Source organism: Pithys albifrons, chromosome 6 (assembly GCF_047495875.1).
Source record: "Pithys albifrons albifrons isolate INPA30051 chromosome 6, PitAlb_v1, whole genome shotgun sequence".
Lineage (NCBI taxonomy): Eukaryota > Metazoa > Chordata > Aves > Passeriformes > Thamnophilidae > Pithys > Pithys albifrons.
The window spans coordinates 23,771,897-23,799,088 of NC_092463.1; the positions used below are offsets into that span (position 1 = coordinate 23,771,897).

At 44.7% G+C, this 27,192-nt stretch overlaps 1 protein-coding gene across 1 annotated transcript in view; it reads right to left on the minus strand.

Annotated features, from left to right (window-relative positions):
• Window positions 1-1,678: 1,678 nt before the first annotated feature.
• IFT43 (intraflagellar transport 43) overlaps window positions 1,679-27,192 on the minus strand; it is a 42,510-nt gene continuing 16,996 nt past the window's right edge. The window contains exons 4-9 of the mRNA XM_071557796.1: window positions 15,906-15,938; window positions 15,357-15,403; window positions 4,629-4,701; window positions 3,159-3,234; window positions 2,755-2,817; window positions 1,679-2,190 (exon numbers count right to left, since the gene is read on the minus strand). Of these exons, the coding sequence (XP_071413897.1) occupies window positions 2,080-2,190; window positions 2,755-2,817; window positions 3,159-3,234; window positions 4,629-4,701; window positions 15,357-15,403; window positions 15,906-15,938 (403 nt within the window). The 3' untranslated portion in view covers window positions 1,679-2,079. The remainder of the gene's footprint in view (window positions 2,191-2,754; window positions 2,818-3,158; window positions 3,235-4,628; window positions 4,702-15,356; window positions 15,404-15,905; window positions 15,939-27,192) is intronic.

Here is a 27,192-nt window from a genome sequence, read left to right on the forward strand (position 1 = left end):
AGGTCTCAGCCATCCTCCCAGCACTTCAAACAAAACACAACTGTGGAAGGAAGATGGGTGGGAACAGCTTGCTGGAGAAAAGCCAAAAGGCAGACACCCACCTCCTCTCCTCCAGCTGGGAAAGGAGTTCACGAGACATGGAAACAAGTCTCAGTCTATTAAGTTTATTGAACGAAATTAAAGCGACAACTTGATCACAGTGCACATAAATACTGAAGCAAGGAGGAAATATCTGACAGCATTGGAAAGGTGAAAACAAGCAGTCTCAGGGAACAGAAGATGAAACTCAAAAGGGAGTCTAGAAATAAAGCAGATTTAAAACCATAAGGGCAATTATCTGTTGAAAACTAACAAGGAGTGAGTTTCAAATATACTGCCTGCCTTTCTAAAACACAGGCAAAGCTCAGCCACATCTCAATGGATGCTGCCATGGCCTATATTATAATAGCTCAGACTAAATTATCAAAGCTGCCTCTTCCTCCCTGAAAAATAGATGAGGCTGGCACTCTTTTCAAGCCCTTCTCTCAAACTCTGCCTGGGTATTTGCTGGACTCTCAAGGTTCCAGACCAGGAACAGGCGTGGCCCACACACCCCTGCCTCCCAACCCATCCCTGCCCAGGACCTCAGTCAGAGATGGGTAGCCAAAGCTCTGATTTACTAAAGTATTTTTGCTTGCTGAATTTAATTCTTTTTCCTGAAATGTAGGAAGCATTCTAAATTCTCTTTGGGCAAGAATCATAAGTATCACAGAAAAATAGATATTAGCTTAGCTGGGAAGTTTCTGCTCATACCAAAACAGGCTTCTCTGCTCAGACAAAGACTTTCGGATTATTCTCTATACACTGTCCTCCCTTCCATCTCACCTAGTTTTCTAGTTATAGGAGAGAGTTTGTGGTTGTAAAAAGTTTAGTGTGTACTTAAGAAAGAAAAGCCTCCATTTATTTTTGTGGCCCCACACTGGGATGCAACCGCTTCTCTCTTGTTGGTAAACCTGTTTGGCTTATCAACTCTGATCTGAAATTCTGCAGAGTACTGAATTCACAGTGAGTTATTTTACCTGTCCTGCTGTCACAAAAAAGGGAATGCAGTGCTCTATTAGACTGACCAAACAAGTGAAGAAGAGCAGCACACCAAGCTTCCTCCCAGCACCACCCCCAGCAAGATTCTCCAGTGGGAGGAGGCTTTGAAGGACACTGGCTTAAGAAGTAATGTTACTGTTTCCTGCAAATAATGACCACAGTTCTATAGGGACAAGGTATTAACAGCTAAATGGGTTTTTCTTTAGATGAAAAAAAGAGTGGGTCACTTGGTTCCAAGGAGACACCCACCAGGGAGTTACCTTGTTTGAGAGTATCAGGCTCCATTCTTTCACACGCATGGAATAAACAGTATTTTCTTTGCAAACTACCTATTGCCTGAAGCAATATCCATTCAGGCTGTGGTTTCAAGTGATTGCAAAAGTTAAGTGGGGTTATGGCTGATCAGAATTTAGCTGGGAAACCTCAGGGTAAAAAGAGGTGCTGTAGGAAGAGGTGTTGGCAGTTTAATAGTTGATGCTGCTTCCTGAGTCAATACAGAGGTAATGCTCCAGGAAAGGGGTTAAACTAGTAGGGAAAGGCTGGAGGCTGCTGGATGAAATGTAAACCATATATCCTGACAACTTGTAGTGACTGTTGGGAGGAAGGTGGTAACCTTGATGTCCTAGGAAAACAAATCATATCAGCCTCAGCTTCTCTGCTAGCCATCACTGCAAACCACACTCCATTGGAAGATGGTCTGCTCCACAGAGGTTGCATTTTCACTGAGGAAAGATCAACCATTAGTTATCTGTAAAGCTGCTACTGAGGTGGAGAGACTGTTAGTAAGTTAATATTTTATTGTGTTTAGAATTCTTCATCTCTTTTGAGAACAAAGATTCTTATTACAAAATACCCAAAACTACTTCCGAGACAGTTTTTCTGTGAAGCCAGGTCCTATTTATTTTCAGGTCTGAAATAAGTTCTCAAATACAAACAAGTGAATAGAAAATTAAAGTGCTAAACTATTTACATATATGAGATGTCTGGTGTGCCAGTGCTCTATGGCATACTGAGGTGGTCCTCTCTCTCAGACTGTCCCAGGTCCCATTCAGTCACTAGTTCTGAGGACACCTCTGTGAAGAGATGGTCCCAATCCCAGCTGACATCATCCTACCAAGAGGAAAATAAATATGCTGAAATGTTACTGATGACACCCAAAGTTCTCTGAACAATGTCAGATATTCAAGATGAACAGTGAAGAGAGAAACTAAATGGTAACTGCCTCAGCCAGGTAAGTCTCTGATTCAGTTTTCTAGAACAGGAATACTGGCCAAAATGCTACAATTTAAAAACGTTGCCAGAATTATTCTTATTCCAAAATTTCATAAAGGACAGATTTTTTTTATACTTGTTAATATTAGATACTCCTAGGCAGGGCGTAAAGAGGAGCCATAATCTTCTACCCTCCTGCACTTCTGATGAAGCATGCACAGTTCAAAGCTGCAGAAATCCTTTCTCTTTCAAGTCCTGAGCTCTTCCCTCCCAGTTGTGTTGAGGTTGTTTTGTCCTGCTTTAAAACCCCCCTGCCCAAACACCATTTCTGCTAGGGAAATTAAACCTTTTACAGCTTAGACAAGCTCTCTTCTCCACCTCACCACAAGAAGTTTACTATTACAGTCTGAGACATGCAAGAAGCTTTTATCTTGTTGGTGCTTCCACAAAAGAAAGACTCACCTCTCGTAGTTCGTGCTCTGGAGCCAGAACTTTGGTGAGGAGCTTCAGGTCTACTTCCCCATCCTATGAACACACACACAGAGTCACAGTCTTACAGGCACTGAGCAAGTGGACACACTCATTTCACCAGGTAAGTCTTGCTAGAGACTGGCATATTTGCCTCATAAGGGCAGACAACAGCAGGAGCCTCATCTGAGCAGCAGATACCATACCACACCACATTATTTACAGATACAAACACATACCAAAGTCACACTGCAAAGAGGAACAGACCTACAGGCAGACTGCAAGTTGTTTGGCTGATAATGCTGTGTATTTTGCACAGCTGAGTGTCACTGGGAGGATGATGGCCTCCCAGAAGGAGAGAGAGTCTCACTGGTCAGCCCATAGCAACTTCCACTTACCAGAGTCTGAAAGGCAGCATACTTCATTAGATCTTTGTCCAGGTCTTGGTAGGTCAGCACTCGGTTCACCTGCACACTGCAACCAGAAAGGGTCAAAGAACAAGCCTGGGTTAGCGTGGAAGCACATGTGAGAGAAGAAGGGTGGCACGAACAGTAGTCTGGTGGCACCTTTCTTGAGTGCCCACATCACCCCTGTAAGACTCTTGAGATGAATGTACCCATCCAGAAGCACATCTCAGTCAGCAAATAAACAGTCATTGACAAATCTGTGTATCAGGTTGTGCAAAAATAGAATGCGGAACAACCATTAACTCCTTCAGAGAAACCATCATGCCAAAAAGATTCACAGACTAGCTGCAAGTGCTAGAAGGAAAAGAGAACTGTGGCGAGCCTTCAAACAGCCTCAGCACCACAGCAAAGGAGGCTCTGAGAGCAAGACATATAAGCTACAGAATAGAAGGGTCTTAGTGATTCTCATGTCTGAGTCAGAGCTATCAAATATGATTTCTTAAAAAATAGCATTCCAAGAAAACATGGTGTAGGGGGATGATACCACAAGTGGGTTGTACCACACTTGCCTTCACAGGTGATGAAATACTGTAGCAAAGACCTATACTAATTGAATTTGCTTGTTTTTGTCCATGAAAATCACTCATCTTTTCTATTGCAGGAAAACTATGAATACAGGAAGATGAGAGAGCTTTATTTAAAAAAAAAGAGAGAAAAAAAATGAGCTCAGTGAGAGACACAGTATTTCTAAACTTACTAGTATGAATTGTCAATTATTTTTGTTAACAGCTATATAATTACAATGACTACTCCACACTTGTGAGAGAGGCATCTGTGGTCAGAAGTAAGATATCCCAACCCTCCAAATAAGGGTCAACAGCAATCCCAGTCTGTGATCTTGGCAACAGGCCCAACAGAGATGATTTTCCTCACATGTTTAAAACAAAATCCCCAAAACTTTCATTCTTTAAAACTTTCTGGTCTTGCTTGAGCTAACCCCAAGGCTACTCTCACAGCACTTTCAAAGAACAGGACTGTACTGTGCAAATTAACTACACACTTGAGTAAGAAGGATATCCTGTGGAGGGCAAACCAGCCTCCAGCCATGCATAACCAAAACGTGTGTGTCGTTATGCACATGGATTGGAGGCATTTTAGGTTATACAGGCAACCTTAAAACAAGCAATTCCTCACTTTTGAGAGTTTGATTTTGCAACATCAGATATGTTATTCTAATCTACGTTTTTTATAAAGACAGAGAATATGCAGTAATTACTTTATCTGTGTAGTAAGAAACAAGAAGTTTGCACTGTTCAGCTTGGAGCCCTGTTGCCACAAAACACAGTACCAAATTCTGGTGAATGGCACTGCTGCTGACATCCAGAGAGTGTAAGATGGGTTTGATTTCACTAGTTAGTCTGCACTGCTGATGAGAGCAAGAGTACCTGGCAGTGCACTTACCTGGGGGGAGCTGCCACTTGCATGGACAGATCTTCCTCCTGGACTTCCTCCAAGTCAGGGATCACAGGAATGTCTGCAACAAGAGAAGGCAGCAGCAGTTAAGTGGGGAGTGTTGTGCTCTGCTCTCCTCTCACTGAAGACAAAAGTTCCCTTGCTTCACAGATATGAAGCAGCCTGTTTCTTATGAGAGGAAAACACAAAAGAGTTATTTAGCAACAATTAAAAACATATTGCTTAGTATTAAAACAAGGTAATAACACTTTGAAGCTTGGGGTCACAGAAGTCTTTTAAGAGGAGATTAGTCCAGGTAAGACTGTAGGCCATGGACCATGCATTTGAACACAGCCTTGAAGCCAAAAGAAGCCAGTTGCACTAAACCCTGCTGCCTACTTACCATCATCAGCTGGTAAGAATTTGCTTGTTATATGTTATCATTAGCTCAGCCGTAAGTCACCTAGCCTCTGTTAGAAATGAAATGTAGGGCAGAAACTGAGAGAAGCCATGTAAAACTACATGTTGAAGAAGCTGCTGGTGGGGTCTCAGGCTATGCAGAGACCCGTGACCTTTCTGACAGCTGAGAAAGCAAATGCTGGTGGTCTAGCAAATACAAACACTAGGGAAGAATAATCTAGTTGTATTGTCACCAACCTTTCCATGATTTCCAGTGTGATTCTGGAATGGCTGAAGGTCACTAGGTATTCCCAGCACAAGGACTATGGCTACTCCAGCTAAAAAGGATGCTACAAACAAAAGAATTGAGGAGAGGAGGAAGAACTCAGTGTACACTGAATTCTGCTAAAGGAGTAAGGCTCTGAGAGTGTTGCATGGTTTGTAATTTTACAAGGTACTATAAAAAGTCAGACAAAGTAAAAAAGGAGAGGAAGACGAGGTAAAGTAACCAGAGGCACAAAGCAAGAACAGAGTACACCAACACAGAGCATCTTTAAAGACTCAAGGCCACAAAGGCTCTCCAGAGACCCTGAATCCTCAGACCATGTGGAAGCTGGTGGTTTGGCTCAGGGAAGAGGTTTCATTTGCCCAGTGTGTGGGCAGAGCTGGCTCCTTCAGCACTGGAGCAAGCAGGCTGCTCCCAGCTCTGCCAGCAGCACAGCCGTGCTACTGCTGGATGAGCAAGAAGCTGAGCCTGGCTTTGCCCCTTTTTGCAGCCCAGGCTGAGATGAATATTCAGGAGCTGGAGAGACAATCCCACCTATAGCGCTGAGGGCTCTGGGCAGGGTCTTCCTGAGAAGCCCCTTGTCCAGCCGCCTGTCAGAGCTGCGCAGGCTCTCAGCTGCCCTGCCTTGCTGACCGGCCACTGTGTGCCCTGGCTCGCTGGCCAGGAGGCAGCACTGGCCCAGCTGCAGCAGGGCACGGGTCAGCCCAGACCCTGGCGCAGTGGCCATCCGGAGCTGGCCACACAGTGGGATTTCTCGCTAATTGGCTGCCTGGTGGAAGGCTGAGTGGGACGGGGGCTGTCGCAAGAGCCTGGCCATGGAAAAAGGAGTGACAGCTTGGCCGGCCTCAGCAGAGCTGTGCCTTCTAGCTCCCCAGCCACCCAAGGAGCAGGTGCCTGCAAAGCAGCTCTCCAACTGCAGCAAACTTCCCAAAGACATTTAAAGGGACACTGCAGCAACAATCCCAGGCCGTCCCTAAGATGGAGGAGGCACGTGCAACAAAGGCCTCACCTGTGCATTGCTGGGCATTTGGAGATCTCTGCTCCTCTGCTTGTAGGGAAAATACCTGGTAGAAGCTGCTATCCTGCTGGCTCTTCCCTGAGGGGGCTCCCAGCTCTTAGTAAAACTCGTGGCCAAATGCAATTATGGGACAAAAATATCACCATGGACAGTCAGATTGACCTGTGGAGGCAGCTGGTAAAACCTGCTTAGTGATAACGTGGGAGAAAGTCCCTGTATATAAGCAACAAAGACCAAGAAGGCAACAGACTGGTAAGAGTGGTCCAAGGCACAGAATGAAGCTGTGTGCAGATGCGCCCTGTTAAGTCCAGGCAAACTAGCATGGGAATGAGAAACCATCTAATCTCTCGTGAGCTAATTTAATCCTTTTCATCAGGAGACTATGAATCTTTCTCAGTAAACACAACTAAATTAAGAACTACCTGGGAACAGAGCTGTCTTCACCCACTGAGCCCGTTTCCTGTAGCAGGAGAAGGTCAGATCCTTATCCTCTTTTGACGGCAGAAATGTGGAAGGTGTTTGCAGCAAACTCAATTTCTTCACTCAGTGCTCATTTTGGCAGCTGTTTCTGTTCCAGTTGCCTTTTGTTTTTGTTGATCTCTTTTTGCACTAGAAAAAGCTGTAAACTTAGGGCCTGGTCAGTTATGTCCCTTCCATTTTTCAGATTCCCAAAGACTCCTGGGTTGTTCCGTGCTGATTTTATCTCATTGCCACTGAATTCCATGGAGAGACTTGTAAACCCCTTGTAGAGCATGACCTCCACTTGTATTAGCAAAATCCAGGTGGATCACACAGAAATCCAAGTCCCAGCATGTAAGAATAATGTTTTTATTACAATAGTTGAACTGAGCTAGGTCTTATACAAAAAGAGCTTCATGACTAAATGCACCAACGACATAAGGCAGAAGTGTGTGAATGGCAGGAGGAAAAGATGGAGAGGAAAGACTGAGGGTGATCCATGCTACATGCAGTCAAACAATAGGCAAGGAACAGCAGTTTTTTAAGTCATAAAGAAAGGAGGTCTTTATGTGCTCATATTAAAGTATATGCAGTAACCATCATCTTTTTTACCTCTTAGCAAATAACTTACTGACCAGGTGAAGAAGACAACCACAAAATGGAACAAGCAGAAGGTGGGAGAACCTGCACCAATCTAATACCCAGCTACTCTGGCAGGTTGGGAAATTGCATTTCCCCTCCAAAGCAGGGCTGATTTTTGGTTTAGTAGCAACACCTGCAGCCTGGATCTCTTAAAATCCTACAAACTCACAGTAGCACCTGGTCCTTGTCCCAAAGAACTAAATTCTCTGTTAGACACAAGACAGCATAAATGGGGACAGAGAGAATCTGTTGCAGGTCAGGCAATAAATCAGTAGCAAAGATGGATCTAGAAACCATGTCCCAGATCAGGCCTGAGTTTAGTCAGCAGCGTGGTTACTGCTTCCTTCCTGAACTGCTTAAGAATCTCCTGAGCCAATATCCTGACACACAAAAAAAAAGACTTCATCTCACACTGTCTGATTAACTTCACCCAAGTGGGTAAGTGTTTCAAAGACCAATTCAGAATGGGCACTCTAGTGATAGGGACTGTGCAGCCCTCCCTGTTCACACAGCACCTTACAAAGAACACAAAGAGGGTAGTGGCTTCTGGAGCTGGCAGTCCCCTGTCACCATGGAGGTATAAGAATGAAACTAGTTTAAGTTGCTTGCTCATAAAATGTAAAACTGAAATAATTACAATATCTCTGCTGCTGCAAAACTTTGTTTTACTGAATGCTGTTACCTTCTGCATCACGTTTGGAGAATTTTAAACAGGCAAATGGAAGGTCTGATTGAAGATGAAGTTAAGTGAAAGAAATTGGTCTCATTTAGCACATGACAGGATTCATCTGTGTTCCCAAGTCCACTGAGGTAGCATCATGGGCGTTTCATATTCATGAGCTGCTGCGACACTGTGTCCCCTCATTTACAAAGCACCGTGTTCAGCAAATTCTGTCCCTGTGGACACTCTCTGCATTTCATGGTCTTGTCAGAGAGACATCAAACACTTCAGTAACCAAACACCAGAAAATGGCTTTAATTAGTGCATCTCAATGCAATAAATAATTTTTCTAAGTGAAAAAATGGAGAATTAAAAAAAAAGAAAAAAGAAAAAAGTGGAAAGCAACAGGCAAAAAAATCTTCAAAAAACATAAAGAACAAGGGACACAGACAGCTTCTGCTGAACACACAAACAAGCTTGAAGCCACTTGGAAGCTTTCTCAGGAGAGCAGCAGGCAACTGGAGAGGATAAAGAACACTTCTTTGGATGCTTGGACATTCATTTCATAGGGATGCCTTTCCCTGACTGAAATTGTCCTACTAGTAGGCCAACACAGAACAGAGTACCTGCCTGATCAGCCAGCAGGGAGATGAAAACAGCCACAGTTACCAGGGCACTGCCTAAAAAGCTGAGACAAGCAGAAGATAACCTGAGTGTCCCATGTCCCAAAGCATCCTTCTCAGAAGAGAATGGTAACAGCACAGTCTGGCTAAGCTGATGGGAAAAGTCACCCTGTGAGTGGGTGCCAGAGGATTCACAGGATCTAGGGAAGGTCACACAGCAAATTCAGTACTGACCCTACAGACTTGCCTTAAAAGATTATGCATTTGCCTCGCATAACATTGCATCTCAGCTAGATGGATGACTGGCTGGGGGGTCAGGTGGGCCATGAGACACCATATTTGCTTCGATAGTGTAGTACTTTCATGGACTGCTTGGTGTGGCATGGCTTCTTCTGCACATGGCAGCATGCTGGGAACAGGCATCAGACATATCTGCAGTTTCCCAAGGCTGCTACTGACACAAAGGCTCTGCCCAGTTTAAATCCCTGTGAAGTGTGAGGAGAGACAGGGCATGGAACAGCCCTCAGATGAGTCACTGAGCTCAGTGCTTAGCTTCACAAGCAGTAATACATGGCCTGTACTGTGCAAGAAGTGGGAGCAGACACTGATGGCTTTAAAGGTGAGGAATCTTGTAACGCATGGTTTGTTTATCAGCAGCAAAGATGGGAGAGACTGGAGGCCAGGCCCAAGACCTGCAGTCCACCATATTCCTGAGGTTATCAGCATTCAGAGTGATAATACAGCTCTTAGCCTTACCAACAGCTTCCTGACAGAGCACTACGCCTACTCTCCTTCCCAGTAACGTTTTCCTCTTTTCCTCTGTTCCTTTGCAGTATTCCCCTGCTGAAACATACTCAGAAGGTAGTGGGGCGGGAGATCACAAGGCATGAGGGGCCCTGGGAAGGTCTGGTGAACTCAGAAACACCAATCCCTCTTCAACAATGCTGGGGATGAGTGATTTTGCATTAGAGCATTACTGGGGCAGGGAAAGCAGCTTCTCAGGATGCTCCTGTGGAAGTATGTTCAAGAGCAGGCGTGTCTGATTCTATTTCATCCTCTTCATGTTATGCTAGAAAAACAAGACAAACTACATTTCTTTTGTGCTAAATCCTTAGGTTTTTATTTTTTTCTTATATATATTTATTAAAAACTGCCTCTTTGATCGGCAGCACCCATGACACTTCCACATCCAGAGACTTCTCAGAAGCCTCCCTCCCTCTACACAAGGCCACCGCTGCTGACAGCCAGCCAGGTTTGATCAGAGCCACTCAGAATCAGATTTTCGTAAGACAGATGAGGAATCTTACTGCTGCTCTCTCTCATATCAGATGAGAAACTGAGGAGGAGGGGGGACTGGTCCTGAGGGAATGACACTACAATCAAGGGCTATGCAGTTCTCTCTCTGTCCCTCCACTGTTGCAATTTTCAAAGGAGTTAGCCTCAGGCAGTTTTAAATGATGGTGTCTCAATTCTGTAATCATCTTTCAAGAGCTTTTTCTTAAAGGGTATTTTAGGTAAACCTAGTCCATCAACAACACTTACGGACTCAGCAATCACAGACCCAATATGACTGTGTACCAACCATATCCTAGAATCTAGCAATGGAAGATGCTTACCCAGACTGTCATTTTCAGCCCCCTAACAAAGCTGTGTGTGCTCCCTTGAAACTAAGGTGCCCACTGCCCCTTGGCCAGTGGTCTGGTGCTTCAAAGAGAACGTCAGACAATCTCTTAGGACATATTCTCTGCTCTCCCCTGTCCACTGTGGCTGTCAAGAGGGAGCTTCCTTTGAACACCAGAGGCTCTAGATCACAACACAGCAGTCACAGGAGGAGTTAAAACTAGCCTGGACCAATAGTTCAGTGGAAACCATCAGATTGGGCGGAGTCTGCTCTTCAGTGACCTTGGACAGAGACTTGGGTTAGTGTGTGGGGAGAGCAGCCAAGGGCAGGACTGTGGTGTGCTGACAGAGCCACACACAAAGTCACAATGCAGAATCCCACAAACTCAACAATCACTGACACTCTTTGCCTCAGAACCCTCTATTCAGCCCATTTATAGCCCTTCCAAAACACCATGTTTTTCATCCTATCTTCATTTCACAGATGCTCAGAACTTTTCATCCATTTAGCTCTCCCCAACTCACTCCATTGTTACCTTCTGAGCCTACGAAGTACCCACTGGCCACATCTCTGACTGTTCCTGCAAACTCTGCCCTCTCTTACCCTCATGCTCAGCAGATGCAGCTGTCCTTGCAGCTGATGGCTCTTGGGGTCCATCAGCACATGGTGTGCTCTATCAAAACAGCATCTCACCAGGTAAGTAACTGGCAAAATTGATCAGAAATGACAGAGGCAACAATAACTCTCACTGTGCTCTATTCTCAGCTGTTTGGAGCAGTATCATCACTGGTGCATATCTGCATGCAGTTTAATAGGTGTTGGATATTTTATGGTTGTGGTTTACAGGTCTCCTACTTGACAGACAGACCTCATTCCCCAGAAGGATGTGGGGACCACAGCATGTGCCCACTTTCTCCTCTGTTGTTCACAAAGCCTGGACTCCCATCCTGTTCAAATGCAAAGTAGCTCCTGGTACATGCCAGAAGGGTAAGAAGTCCTTCTAGAGGTTTGACATTGCACAGAGAAGTCTAATTCTCATTTCTGCTTCCTTGAGGAGGCTTCCTAGCAGGCAGAAGGGGTTTTGCCTTGAGGGCACCGATCTAATGACTGTCTCCTGGCAGCTTTCCTCACCTGCAGGTCAGGTTTGGGTTGTCTGTGTAACATAGTCAGGCTTTCATTTCAATCAGCTGTCTCATTCACACACGCTATCTGCTGCACAATAACAAGCCATTGTTCCCACAGACAGAGAATCGCGCATCACATACCAGTCCTCCAAGAAAAGCCCTGTTCTACAAGCTATGCATCCAAGGGTAACAGAGAGAAGGTGGGAAGGGACTTCTGAAGATGGGGCAATAGTCTGTTTGGAAAGAATAGCTGGGAAAGAGATTACAACCTTAGCTAACAAACCTCTGTAGAGTACTGAGAAGAAAAATCCAAGAGCAATGTAGTGAGGAGAAAGACATTGGGGGGAGTGCAACTCAGCAGTGCAAAACTGGTGGCCAAGAGAAGAACAATAAAGAAAGTTCTAGACAGAAGGACAAAGCTGATTTCTGACTGCGGGGAGGAATGCCAGCATTTCTTGCCCCAACAGGAAACAGTTCTCTGTAGCTCCATGGCAGAAAGAGACACACAAGCAGAGTAAAGCCCTCTATACTGTGCTGGAGAAAGGGGCAAAGGGAAGCCCTTCAACATGAACTCGGTTGTCCTGTCTTCCCTCCCACCTCATGATAAAGAATAGCCTGCACTTGGCAGCAGCTCTTGGCTGCTAAAGAAAAGGAAGCAGTGCTCTGCAGATAGCACGTACTGAATTTCACTGACAGTCTCACATTTCCCATCTCATGCAGCTTCCCTGCCATACAGAACTCAGTCACTGCTGCTCATTTCCCCTGTTGACATGGACAGAAAATTGAGCAATTACCCTTAAACTCCTCTCTCTCAGACTGCCCAGATTGCTACATACAAAGCATTAAGCCCCCAATTGCCCCTGGCCAAAAGTGACTCAACTAGGCCTGTCCTTTAGGAATTAAACACTTCTGTGTTGCTTGTGGAGGTTTATTATTCCTCAAGTTGTGATTCATTAAATCCCTCTAAAGCAAGTATCCCACCATGCAGAGGACCTGGGCCCCCATGACAAGGTCTAATGGGACACATACCCACCTAATCAAGGTGCATTATCCATTTGCTGTGCCTGTGCACCAGCATGTACCAGTGGGTGTTCAGGAGGATGGGCACTAAGTTCACAGCAGTGTGTAGGAAATGAACCCAGCCATCAACCAGACACTCCACAGCTAGTTTTGGAAAGACACTGCACTTTTTCAAAACAGTCTTTCCAACCTGGAGTTTTACAGGAGCAAATGGTGCTTCTAGTCAAACACCAAGTCTCTGCTTTCCTACCACTCAATACCTGCACCTCTTTAAAGTGGCTCTCTTGTCCTGGACAAGCCTCTATGAAAGAGAAATATGAAACAGAGAAAATGAATTTTGAGCATGACCTGAGCCAAGGTACTTCACTGCTAGTATCTCAGTGGTTTATATTTTGCAGTATGGATGACTTGCACCTTCTGGGTTCCCCTGTGTAACTATAACAAATGGCTGAAATTGCAGATCATTCTCCATGCATGTCCCTGTCTGGTCCACCCATTTACAATCTCCCATATTATTTCAGTCTTTCCAGACAGACTGAGAAGTGTCTCTCCTCTCCCAAACTCCCACACAGATGAGGAATCAGATGCTGTTTCATACACAGGCCAGGAGCAGTGAAACAATTCTACTTTTATTTCTGAAACTACAAGGCATACCAAATCCAAAAGCCTCCCCATGGCTGCACAACCTCTATTCTCCACATGCCAAACTGGGCTCTCCATAGGCCCTATGCTTTTTCACCACTTTCTCAAATGGACTCCACATTCTCAGCCTCTGGAGGTTAGTGATGTATAAGTGATCACAACTGAGCTCATTTCAAATTCACAAGAACACCTTTTTAAGGGCATATAGTTTTGTCCTTCATTCTTCTAGTGAAAAGGCTGGGTGGGGGATGAACAATGTTAATGGAATGGTACAGCTCAGCTTTCTAATAGGTTAAAGGAAGGCGATCCAAAGGTATTGGTTGACAGCAGCAATCATTACGCAACTGCGCCTGTTCATATTAAAGTGTACAAGCTAACATATTATGCAGCACAAAATAACCATGACCCATCCTTGGGGATCCATACACCAATGTCTTGATTTTCATATGTTAGAATCTGAGCTTTACTGTTCCAGCTAAGGACACAAAGTGCAGTTCTAAGCAAAGGGGAGGCTGATACAGTTCAATTTACTGCACAGCCACAGCCACTGCACACTACTTCCTGCTTGCTTCACTAGGCACCTAGTTGTATCTCTCTGCTTATTAAATAAAAAGGAATTTTATTCAGGTTCTAGAGTGGGTTTATATGCCACTTCACTGCAATTGCTGAGCCCACATGGAAAACTCCTCTCCCAGAATAGCTTGTTTCATCTCCCTGTAGGAATAGTACCACAAGCATGCAATGCACAGATCCATTTAGAGATTTTCCATATGCAAATTACATCCACAACTCGGTGTATTTTGACTGTACCAGAAACTGCCTGGGTAGGAACTATATCAGATTAGCAGATTAGCTCTTTCTTTTAACACATAGATCTAATCCAAAACTGAACTACAGTTTGCAAAAAAACCAAATTCAACTGTTAACCATAGGTTAGGCACAGATAAATAAGTGAAGTGTATCAGGATTCAACATGTCTTCATACCACACAATTCTATTCTATATTTATCACTCAAGGTCTTGGAGGGCTGAAAGTCACATGCTACAAATAAACATGTGGCAAGCAGTTTTATGCCTGGTTAGCAAAGAGAGTTTTTATAGCACAAGTACATGACCAAGGTTCAACAAAAAGGACAGCACATATGCAAACAGTCAAAGAGCCGTTCAGAACAGACTATCAGCCTCAGTGACATACGCTGAAATTTAAGAAACCCAAGAAACTTCGCAGGGGGAAAATTTACTCTTTTCTGAAGATGCCAATGCTATAAAGGTGCCACTTCTGGCACTTCTGTTGCAATGCTTAATCTGTCTGGAAGACCCAAATAAGTCTTCATTTAATCTCATTAACCACATTGACGTCTGATCCTTTGTGACTCCAGGTAGTTCTTCTGATGCTTGGGAATATTTTAGAGATGCAACTTTTCATACATGGTATAAAACTCTTAGTCCTTGAAAACTGGGCTGGCTCCTACAGACTTTAATGTATTTCTATGCTCCCCACAGTTCTCTAGTGCTTGTCTTGAAATTCATACTGTGGATTTTTCCTGAGATTTTTCTTGACTCATACAGTCCTAGAAGAACAGGTGATATACACAATAAAAAAAAGTGCTAAGTCAGGAGTCCAGTAGATTTCATTTCACAGCAGCCTGTACAGGGATGGATTGGGATTACCCACCAGTGCTTATGTTTAGTTTATGTTCCATGATTTTGGGTTAGGGTAAACAGATTTTTTTCAAGTAAGAATTCCATTACGACAGAGACCCTAGGAGAGTGGTGCAGGCACCTAATCTGGTTGGAAACAAGACAAGGTTGATACCATAAAACAGAAGAGAGAGGCTTTAAGCAGAGGACACTATCACCTAACTCAGAGGACAGCAGTGACTTACTTCCCCCCTCTAAATCTTTTATTGCACTTCTGTCTCTCTTTTTGCCCCAGTCCACTATTCTCCATGTGGTGGTAATCACAGACATCCTCAACACTTTCTTTCCAAGGGTCCTTTATAATTCTCTGTCCATGAAGAGCCAGAGTTAGACTACAGGTTCACTTCCTCATCTTCCTTCTCCATCTCCTTTGTTCTCAATCCCTCATTCAGCATATGGGGAGACCTAAGCAAGTCCCACATTTGTTTACCCCCAGAATGGTTCATTTTTAATTTCTTACAAGGTGCCTCGGTTCACTTTATTAGAAAGCCCCCAGAAATGCATGAAGGCACTTCTTGCACTAAAGCAGGTGATACCTTACCTCCTCCATCATCCAATGCCTCCAGGCTCTGCTGTCTGAGACGATGGCTGCAGCAAAATACAGGGAAGAATTTCAATTGCAAGCCCAGAAAAGCATCTCGCTATGCCCTCTTCATCCCCACAACGCCTCATGGCCTGACAAGGGGAGAGTTCCCAGGTATGTTTAGCCTGCAGACTGACCTCATTCCATACCCCTCACTGCTGGGCTCAGCAGAAATATCAGCTTAAGCAAGATGTCTTGTACCTAAGACAAACCCCTAGGCTGCAGACCATAGGGCCTGGGGTGGGTCTGGGAGGAAAGCAGTTGCTTTCTATTTTCTTTCTTTCTGTTATACAGCAGTGACAGAGCCATCGCCTACTCCATAACCAGGGAACTATAGAATGACCAGCCCTGCCCCATGCCAGGACACATGACATGGATTCCTGACAGCCTCTGTACCCTTCTCCAGTTTCAGATCTTGGTGTTCTGGTTCTTAGTGGCACATGTCCCTTCTCTATGAGATCAGGTATAAAAGTTGTAGAAGGATTCTCAGCAACAATGGGAACTTACTCTTCTACTTCTTCTGCATGCTTTCTTCCTGACCTGCAAGACAAGAAAGGCTTATGCTTACAAAAGGGAAAAGAAAATTAAAAAACTGCACCTTTCCCTATATAACCATTATTGTACAAAACGGCTCCTGCATCAGGTCTGATATAACACACTAGAGTGACCACTAAACCAGTGTATCAAAAAGTACCTGAGTGCAACAGATTGATGTAGAACCATTTGGGTCCCAAAAGACAGCCATGGCCAGATACAGCAAGAACCATACTCCTTGCTTTTTTAGCTTTTCAGATACTTTTTCATCCCCTCTGCCATCAGTTGTAGGTAAAGCTTGCCTTACCTGAGTAGAGAGCTCAATGCATTAAGGAATGAAGAAGATGCAATACTTTGTCTTCCTACCCCTGAGAGATCAAAAGGTTCTTCCTCCTCCTGGTTATGCATAAACATTTTATGGTTGGCCTGAGTTGGCCAGGTTCAGGTCAGACATGCAGTTGCTGCAGAAAATCAGGGCTGATCTGGCTGAGTTAACAGGAGTTCATAATAATAACAGGTGGAGGAGGTGCTGGCAAATGGCAGCTCCTCTGCTCTCACCCCAGCAAGCCCAGAAGTAATTCAGTCCCGATTAGGAATGCTTGTTCAATATTCAAAATGTAAAACATGGAGGTTGCTGAACCAGCACTTTGAAAAGTTAATTAAATGCCAGGTTTCTTTTTAGCAGATACTCCATCACTCACTGATTGCTTTGGCCATTTTGGATAGTGAAGATTCATCTCTATGTGTTGGGAATAAATATTCTCTCTCCCTTCTACTGAAGCCAGGGTACCAAGACAAAGAGTAAGTGGGGCTCTCCCCTACCACATGCATTGTCCCAGGACACACCAAGATGTAAGAGAAGTTGCTCCACTGCCTTGCACTGCTCCTTTCAAAGTACTTCCATGACATGGGACAGGCCTCTCCTCATCTGCTCTAGCAAGTTACAGTCTTTATCAGCTCTCCTGTGAATAATCTATTCTTCTAAGACCAAGGAGCAGAGCACAGAGGGTGTCTAGCTATAAGAAGAGGAGGTATAAGGAGAAGAAAGTCCTTTGTCTCCACTGCTTTCCCTGGAGCTTGCAGTCTGTGAGAAGCTAAACATTACACTAAATTGATGATCTGAGACCAGTAATATCCACTGCTATAATCAGAACTGCAGCAGTGTGGGTGACATCTGCATCCGGGCTTTCAGCCGTATCTGCACTCTCTGCTAAGAGGTAGAAATGCAACTGAACTGAGAAGTTTAGGAAAGGGCTCTTCCAGTGAGAATGAACTGTCCAGCTCCATTCTTCTCCCCAGTGGTAGTGTAAAGCACTTTTTGTGAACCCCAATACCATGGAGAAAGAAAGAGACGGCTTCAGAGAGCCCACAATCAGGTCTCACTGGACTTCAGAATCTGAAAAGACAGAGGTGGAAAGATGATGCAAGATTTCGCCTATTTTATCCCTCCCTTAGGCCTTCACAGAACTGATTCTCATACTCTGCCTTCATAGTCTTGTCCTCAGTAAGCTGAAACATCCCAAATGATAGCGTTGTGCAGCCTTGCACAGTGAGATGATTTCCTGGGGGTTCAATCTAACCTTTTCTTAGCATGCTCCCGCTATTCTTGATAATTGTCCAACCCCAAATAACACTCTCTTCCTCAGTACTCACACTTCTTACATCTTTGCTCATCTGCTGTCTCTAGGCAGAAGTGAAACACTCCACAAGATTATACTTCCCAGGAGAAGGTCACTCCTGCTATCCCTGTAAGCAATTTCTGTTTCTTTCTCGTAAGCTCCCTGTCATAACAGATATCCAGTTGGCCCACAGGGAAGGCAATCATATGTTAGTCCTAGAGGCAGAGACTACTTCACTCATGTTTTGAGACTCAAGCTTTCTCAACCTTTTTTTGTTGTGTTAGAAAAGGACTTATTCAGGACAATAAACAAATATCTCATTATGGAAAAGCTGCACTATATTGGAAAAAACATAAATTTGGGAACAAATTAATCAGCTGGGTAATCCTAGGTGTTAGAACACTCTCCTGTCAAACAAGACTCTTCCTCTCTCTATGGCAAGTGAAAGCCCCATGGCCATCCGCCCCAGAAGAACACCTTAGTCCCTACACCACAGGGCCTGACGGTGGCAGTGGGTGATGCAAATCTCTAGTGCTGACAGTACTGTGGTTTATACAGAGCATTTAGATACCAATGACACTAGAGCAGGAACTAGAAATTACTTGTTCTGTTTAAGGGAGAAATCTGCTTCCAGTCACCTATACTAGGTATGTTTGTTAATATATGATTTGGAATAGCATTATTTGATGAAACTGGCAATTCAGCTGATAAGCTCATGGGTAGAGAACTATCCCCAGAAATATGTTATGAAGCTTCTGGCACAGGAAGGAATTGTGTGTTTTACACTCTCTGTGGCCTTAATGATTGAACTACTAAGCAAAAAAGACAACATTCAGCCTACTATTTCCTTTACTTTTTTATTAGGCTTTCTTTCATTTTGTTTGATGCCAAATTACTTTTTCATTCCTTGTTTCAGGTTGGGGGAAAAAAACCACAAAACATTTTTAATTTGTTCCTGACTAGTCTTTTGCTTTTTAGGCCAAACTGCATTACCTAAATCTGCTTAACGAAGTGACTCTGAGAGCAAAGACAAGCTTTGCCTTGTGTCCTAAGGTTAAAAACCTTCAAGGCAGTAAGAGAAATAATTTAACAAATCTTGAAAACGTGACCCACCTCCAACTCTTAGCCATTCCATAAACTTAGCAGAGGGCTAAGCTATACATGGAGATAGTATTCCCACAGAATTGGTCACCTACTCGTCTCTTTGCTCTCCAGGTACTATGGGATGCCCCACAAGATTTTTTCATGAAGTTATCACATTGCTTTAAGCATTGTAGAGCACCTGTTCCTGAGAACATTCACCTTACTGATGCCAATTGCAACACACTGACACCAACAGTTCAACCTTCAGGAATATCAGGCCTGGGCACACAGCACCCTCTCCATTCACCTCGTGGGCATTGCTTTCCAGTGGTAAGTGAAAGCTGACAACGAAAGCCCAACTGTGAACTCAAGCCAGCATATACAGGTTTCCTACTCTTCTCATGCTGTCAGCAACACGAAGTGCACTGCCCTGCTTTGTCTGCTGCAGCTGCAGGCACAGCCCAGGGAGGGCAGCAACAAGCACCTAGAAAACGAGCAACTGAATATGAACTACAGATACATTCACTCAAGTAAGGACAAGCAAACCAGTACAATCTCGGGAGCAGTACTCAGAAATGCATTCAGTCTGCTGTATTATACACCAGCCACCCCCAGTTTTTGTGAAACAGTGATACCACTTTTTCTCATAAGTGGAATGCCAAAAAACGTGGACCAACTCCATCACCTGAACAGATCCGTTTAAACTTCCTTACCTGGGAGACTGTCAGTGCTCCCAAACGTAACCATAATCCCAGAATATTTCCTCTGGCTTTAGCTAGCTTCTTACTCTCTCTCTCTCTATTTCAGGGTGCTGAATAGCTGGGAAACCAGGTGGAAGACCCTGACAGACCCCGTGTAACCCCATGGTAAGTAACTCCTAGTACAGAATACCTATTTCTTTCTTAGTTCTGCCTGGGAACATAGGATATAGATCAGATCTCACTCTTGAGTGTTGTCCGTGTTCAGTTCTGGCCAGGAGGAATCCTTCCTCCACATTAATGAGAAAGGGTTAAGCCTCAAACCCAAGGCTTTACCCCCCACACACACCCCTAATGTACAGCCAAAGCCTCCCAGTTTCTGTGCTGAAGGGTGAAAGGCAGCTCTAATGTAGACATAATATCTGTTAAACTGTTTCTTTCTCATTTAATGGACTACCACGGAGATCTAAATGGAGATAAAGTAGCAGAGCTCAGAGAACAGCCAGGATGCTATCTTTATGCAGCATGACAATGTACAGTGGTTAATTAGACACCGTTAACCTATTTTAGCAGAGGACATAACTGGGATGAATGGGTGGAAATGTCCTTGAAATCTTTTAATGTCCACAGCTCATGAGAGCTTCAGACACACTTGCGTCCTGCACCGAGCCACAGCCAGGCTCCAAGGAGGTCACTGTGCTGGGTCCGAGGACCTCTGCCGCGGCTCACGGAGGTGTGAGGGCGGGCAGCTCAGCCAAGGGAAAGTGAAACGAACAGCTGTTAAAACGAACACGGTGGCGACTGGACAGGAACGCTGAGCACGGCGCGGCAGCGGCGAGAGCGCTGGGAGCACGGGCAGCCCCTCCCGGCCCAGCGCACCCGCTCCCCGGGGCCGCTCCCCGGGCCCGCTCCCCAAGCCCCCTCCCTGGGCCCGCCCCCCGGGGCCGCCGCCGCGGCGCTGCTACCGGCCCGTGGCCGCCCCCTGCTGGGCACAGTGCGGGGCTGCGGCCGCCGGCGCTCGGGAGTCACGGACCGCGAGCGGCCGCAGCTGCCACCTGCCCCCCCTGTCCCGGGCGGGAGGGGCCCCCGCGGGGGCGGCGAGTGCAGACCGAGGGATATTTTCATCATTTTATAGGGCAGCGGAGGAGAGATTCATCCCGTGTGTGTTAGGGTATTTCCTGGCATTTCTCAAACTACTTCTCTTATGAATCACGTGGAACCAAAATGCCTCTCCAAGCGGCCCTCTTGCTAGAAGAATGATGTTCAGAGATACATTTTGTTTGGAGAGAGCAAGGCGATCAAAGCGCAGGCAGGGACGGGCTGGGCGCGCAGGAAGCGAGTCGATGTCCCTGTCCCGCGTTCTGCCCCCGCGCGTCCATCTCGGTGCCGGAGGCTCAGCTCGGCTCGGCTCAGCCCGCGGGGACGTGCCCAGCCTTTTGCCTCGAGCGCAAACACTGTAATTCAGGTCTAGGTCTGAGGGAGGAGGGGCGAAAAAGAGATTACAAAGGACATTGTACTCTCTTGTTAAAGTATTTCTTCAGTGCCTATCACTACAGTGTGTGGGCGTGAGCTCGGAGTTACAGCTTCTTCAATAGCCTAAGGCACAACTAAGTTACACATGCCATATGACGCACAAGTGCTAAGTGATCAGTTCTACAGGCTCCCCACGTGTGGGTCTCGGTCACGCTTCTTTACTGAGGCACAGGAAAAACACCAAGACTGTATGTAAACAGTCCCTAACCCTAACCCTAACCCTCGACCTGCTGCCCGCACTGGAAAACACGACCACAAGGTGTTTTCTCATTGTACCTTCCTTGTGGCTCTAATCAGTTATTTAAGTTTCCATTCCCTCTCACTGGACTATGGCAGCCTGGAAAAGGCAGGTTTTCCTTGATTATGTTAAGGAGTTTAATCTTCATATCTACAATCAAGGCAAGTTTTGCCATTTACTTCAGCAGAGCAAAGACTACTATGAGCCTTTATTTGTATCACAGGATGTCACCTCACAACCCTCCACTTCCAAGCCCTGGGGTCCATGGTTATCTCTATCTGTACTGCACAACGGGGTTTTGAGCAGATACATTTTTTAAACTGTAATGGTCCCACCATCCACTTTTTTTGGCCCTTCACAGGGACTACATGAAAACACAGCGCCCCACAGCATGGTCCTGGAGGAGGAAGGACGTAGCAACAAGCAGGCATCCTCTGTGGGAGGGCATCTGACAGACTAGCAGGCTCCAGCTGGAACTGGCTTGTGAGGCACTTAATCAATCTCTAGCTGAACTGGGTGTTTTCTCCTCAGGTCTTAATAGGTGGGCTTACTTAACAGAAACAACAAAGGAGGAAAGCTCTGGCAAACAGGACTTTTAGGAACTGGCACAACAGTACAAGCTGACAGTATTCACAGGAATCACTAAACCTCAGCCTACTCACTGCATTATTCTCAGTAACAGATGTTCCCATGGTTCCCCCACTCGCTCACTGGTAGAGGGTTGACCAGCAGAGCTGTTCACAGCTCCTACTGAGCAACAGAAAAAAACACCACTCAATACAAATTCCTGCTGTGTGGGAAAACAGCGCTGAAGCTGCTAGAGGTATTCACCACACATCTCTGGTCCCTGAGAACAGGGGCTCCTATTCAAGTGATCACATCCTCAGTCTCCAGTAAGCACAAGGGCTCTCACACCAAAAGACTCTTGACGTTACAGGAGCGTTTCAGTTTCCATTTATAGGAAAAAGCACGCTTTCTGATCCCTCATGGTTACAGGACAGAACGGACTGCTAAAGGAGACAGAACTAGAATGCAAGAAGAAATATCCAAGGTTGTTTGAGGGTTTTCTCGAAGCTCACAATAGAGAACAAACTCAGGATTCCGAAGTCCACAAACCTTTTACTCCTGATAGGCCTTACTGCAAACATTTACATGAAAAACAACAGAAATAAATAGGTGTTTATTACTGAATGGCACCTTGTGCTGTTGTCTCAGAGCAACAGCTTCTGAAAGAAGATATTTTAAGAACTTGGAATAAGAACTTCAGAATAGTTGAGGGGTTACAAGGGATGGGGAGCTGGGGGAGGGGGAAATAGGGCCAAGCAAGTAGATCAGGTCACCTTAGGTCTCCTTTCGCAGGTAAACTGCATTAAGTTAGACTTCACAGCCAATTTAGAGGTGACCTACAATGGCCAGACAAGGTTTCAGCCTTAGCTTTGACAGACCCAAAAGGGTTGCAAGCTGCATGTGTTCTTCAAGAAGATTTTGCTTTTTTTAAATAGAAACATTTGGGACAGGAATGATAATATCCTCTGGTAAATTTCTTGGAGAACTAGGAAGGAAGATGCTTTGTCCTTAATTAAAAAAAAATCAAAGAGACTTTGCCCTGAGCATACTCTGCCACCTCAGCAGCCTACATGGACTGTTACCAAAAATGTCACACTCCTGTTTTTGTCATGCAGGCTTCATTTTCTAGGGGAGCCAGAAGCTGCAATCCTACTAGTCCTTCCATTGCCCAGTATCTTTCCAGTTAAAGAAATCAAAGAAAACTTTACTAACTGGAAAAAAAATAAAACCAAAACTAGGTTAAAAATAAGAAGAAAAAAGAAAAAGAAATAAGATAAAAGAAAAAAATGAAAAGGCAAAAAGAAAAAAAGGAAAAAGTAAAACTCTTCTCCCAGGGTTCTCTGGCACTGCAAAGACAGAAAAGCGCACAAGTCTAACATTTTCCCTATGCAGGAAACCCTTGCAAGTCACACGACGCTGGTTTAAAAAGGAAAAAATCCCCTATCATGGCCAGGGCACTGGAGAATTCTCAGGTGACTCTTCTGTCTTTTAGAGATTTTTCTTTTTCTGCCAGTTATCTTTACTGAGTCTAAACAGAAACACCAAGGAGAGCTCACCCCAGCAATGACATGAAGGGACAAGAGGACAGGAGCTTGTTAGCATTCCTGGAACATCCAGCCTATTAAAAAAAAAAAAAGAAAAAGGAAAAAGAAAAAGAGGGAAGGGCAGAGACAGAGAGGAAAAAAACTCACCCCAGGCCTGCACATTGCAGTTTACCACCATCTTGATGTCCTTGATGCGTGCCGATGGCATGGAGGTGGCTGGCACCATATCAGCCCAAGAGAAGGAATGAGAGGCCAATGGAGATTTATGTGAGGAGAGTGAGATGGACAAGGTAAAATTGTCAGGAGGAGTTGTTAGAAAGTAAAATATATTGTGACAATTCCACTCCTGCCGTTCATCAATAAACTGACAGATCATTTAGTGTCAATTAGGAGTGATAGATGGACAAGTCCCCATGATCCTGGGCCAAAATTAATGGCTGGGAGGGAGAGGGTGATTGAAAATGACGGCTGACATTGAGAGGAAAGTCCTGAAGGTCCCCAAGGGGCCATTACTTGCCTCATTCCCTTGCAGATCAATGCAGGGACAAACCCAAAAACAGACACTTCAAGACAAAACTTAATCAGACTTCCTTTTCTTTCATCTCCTTCTAAATTGTGCCCCCTCACTTGGCAGCCTTGATCCTCTCTGCCTATACTCTTCTCATCGCTGAGGACACTCCAAGATGCAGAGTGAGGCTGATCTCTCCCGTGCAGCCAGACGTCTGGCTCCCCTCCTTACACGGCAGTGTCACAGGCAAGCCCAGCCTGAGATTCACCTCAACATTGCTGGGCTGGGAGTAGAGGGCAGAAGCAATGACAAGCTTGTGCCAGATAGAGAAACTCATGAGCACTTTACTCCTCCCAGCTGCGAGATGGATGTCTGGAGGTTCTAAAACCAGGCACTCTCAGGGGTCATTTTTTACAGACAGAACACAAGACAGTTTAAGCCTGTATTTTTGAAACAGGAGGTTTTTAACTTTACATACCTCTAGAGAGCTTGAATCATAAAACCTCTTAATCTCTTAAATAACTTTTCTCCAGCCCCAGGGTGCAATCTCACCATTGCCCACCCTCCAGAGCCCTAAATGATATCTACAGAGGGGCTGGGTTACTCTGCTCTAAAGGTCACCCTGACTGCATCCCCTTTCTTCCTACAGGCCCTTAAATATTCACCTTCTTGGTAAATGCATTACTGGACACTGCATCACCATTTTTGTTTCAAAATACTGAGCATGGTCGTTTTCCTAAACAAGCCTTGATTATTCCAACTTTGTGTGACCTATCAGTCAGAAAGGGGAAATGTCAGTTGCAGCTGAGGCACCTGTTGCTAAACTGCCACGACCCATGTAGAAGAAAAGAGGTACACATGTAGGCACTGGAAGGGACTTCCTACTGAAAGCACCACTTGTGTTTGCTTGCAGGGCCACCGGAAACAAGCTGTGTTCATTCCACAACAACCTTAGATGCTGCCTGCAGAGCTGCAGGAATTTTAGGGGACTCACTGCAAGCCCAAAGGGATCAAGCATCCAGATAAAGAGTACCAAGAAGCAAAGAAATAAAGATACTACTAGAAAGGAAACTGAAGAAATTCTATCAGTAAAGTCAGAGATGAAATCAGAAGAAGTTGGAACTGAATGGATCCTGGAAGCACTCCTCCTTTGCGAAATCCTCACCAGTATGCAAAACTGAGTTCCCTTTTCCTTTTCCCACTGGCACGGACTTCGTGTTTCCTCCCTTTGATGCATGAGATAGCCTGACAATAAACCTCTGCTTTGCTTGTCACAAGTGTCAACACTGATGTCATTAGGGACATCAGCACAGCACTCAGAATGGCACTTGGGCTCCATCCAGTGGTTAGAGAGCTGCTTCTGTAGCAAAACCCAGCTGTGATTACCACTGTTAGCTGGGTAGTGGGCCCCAAGTGGCTGGTTAGGTTCTTGGCTGGTCCCCTTTCCACTAATACGGGGGGGGGGCTAGAATGTTGCTGGGGCAGCAGTGGGACTCCCTCTTCTCATAGGGAATGATTCTGAGCACAAATTTAACTAGATAAGGCAGATGGCCCCATCAGTATAGAAAATGCATTTTCTGTCACTTCTTTGCATCATTTATTTGCTGATTGCATAGGACCAGTCTGGGGGTTTGCTCAGACACTTACCTGCAGTCTTCATCATTACTCAGATTTATCAAATGGGACTCCTAGCAATGACAGCAGTTCTACTGATGTCCTGAGTCCAAAGTAACCTTTCCATGCTTGGCTTTTGAAAACTTGAATAAAAGAGAGCATTTTGATAGTTCTTGGCAATTTAAATATCTGACACTTGATAATGTTACAGGCACTCAGGATAAAATACTTTATCTCACTTGCACACCATTTTGTGCTAATTGATTTTAAAAATAATTATAGGCTGGAAAATTTTAAAGGCTCTTCTCATCTTCCTCTCTTGCAAAAGTTTGAGATACCAGCAGTCTGATGGAAATACTTGGCAACATGGTGAGAAGATTTGTAAGTTTATCTAAGCATGACGAGACCTGGGCAGGTAAGACACTAAGAGAGAGCAGCAAAGGTAGAAAAACAAAAAAAACAGGTTGCAAGCTACATTCTAGTCTAACATAAGGCAAACAGAAACAAAGAAAAAATTTAAGTGATCATTACACATTGATAAGACTCTGAGCTAGAAGTACAGCAGAAAAGTATCCTGCAGGAAAAGCAACACATATGCAGTGGCAACTGGCTGAATCTGTCAGAAATAAAAGCTAAGACTTCAAACAGAGAGGGAGTAACACATAAATGGCTATAAAATCATTGCACAGGTGTCTGCAGTATCCCATCTGATCCACAATGTCTTTTACTCAACACAGAAAATCTGTTTGCCACTCTGCTCATCCTTCCCAAGTAAAAAAAAAATCAGGATTTTAACATTGTCAGTTATGAAAATCTAATTACTTCTAACAGAACAATTCCCAAGTGTAGACTCAGTTACACTGGCATAAAAGTGCTTAAGCCTACATCAGATGTATCAACAGAAGCATGTTATTCTAACTACATTTACACTAGTGAAATTGGAGCAAGTTCACTTGATGGACTTCCAAACTGAGTCAAATTGGTTGAAAAGCTGTGGGGAGATAGAGCCTGAGAAAACAGAAACAACAAAGCTGCAGCAACATTGGTATGACATCAGCCGATGACTCAGACTTTTCACATGAAGGCTTTACCCTGGGATATGTCACAAAGACAGCCCTACAGGCCAGCATCTCAGACTTTTTAAAGGGAGACAAGAAGAGAGATCAGCTTCGGGAGAACACACAACTGGAGGAAAGGAAAGACAGAGGAACCAGTTCTACAAAATCCTTGTACCTCATATGACTGAAGAAAGTCAGAACTTCCCCTTCATAAAATTTATTCAATAAAAACTCTTAATACAAGTTAAAAAAACACTGTCAGTCATGACATGGTATCATATGCATGACTGAGCAAGGGACACATCTTGATCTCATGTCCCATTGTGCAGTTTCACAGGCAGAAAGGTCTGCAACCCTACATCTTCTGTTCAGCTTCGTCAGGTGAATGGCATCGAACACCACAGAAGCATTTACTCTGAACACCTACACTCTCTGTAAACCATGCAGTTTGGATGCTGGGGAAGCACCACTGATAGCAACTGCTGCAAATCTATGGGATAAAGCTAACATCAATGGAAAACATGGTAAAGTAGCCCGTGGCACACTGCTGTTATATTAGGAACCTGGATGCTATCCTTCAGGGCACATTAGACACAGCCCTGAATATGTATTACCTCCAATCCAGTCATCTGCCTGGCCAACAGTTACATAACTTATTTTTCACAATCAAATTCAACCTTGTTCTCTGCTGTCACATTTCCATAAAGCTTCTGTTTGGCACTAGAGAGATCCAGGATCATTGGTGCACATTTTAATACCCTAAGGTGGATGCATCTTTGCAATGGCAATTTCTAGCTG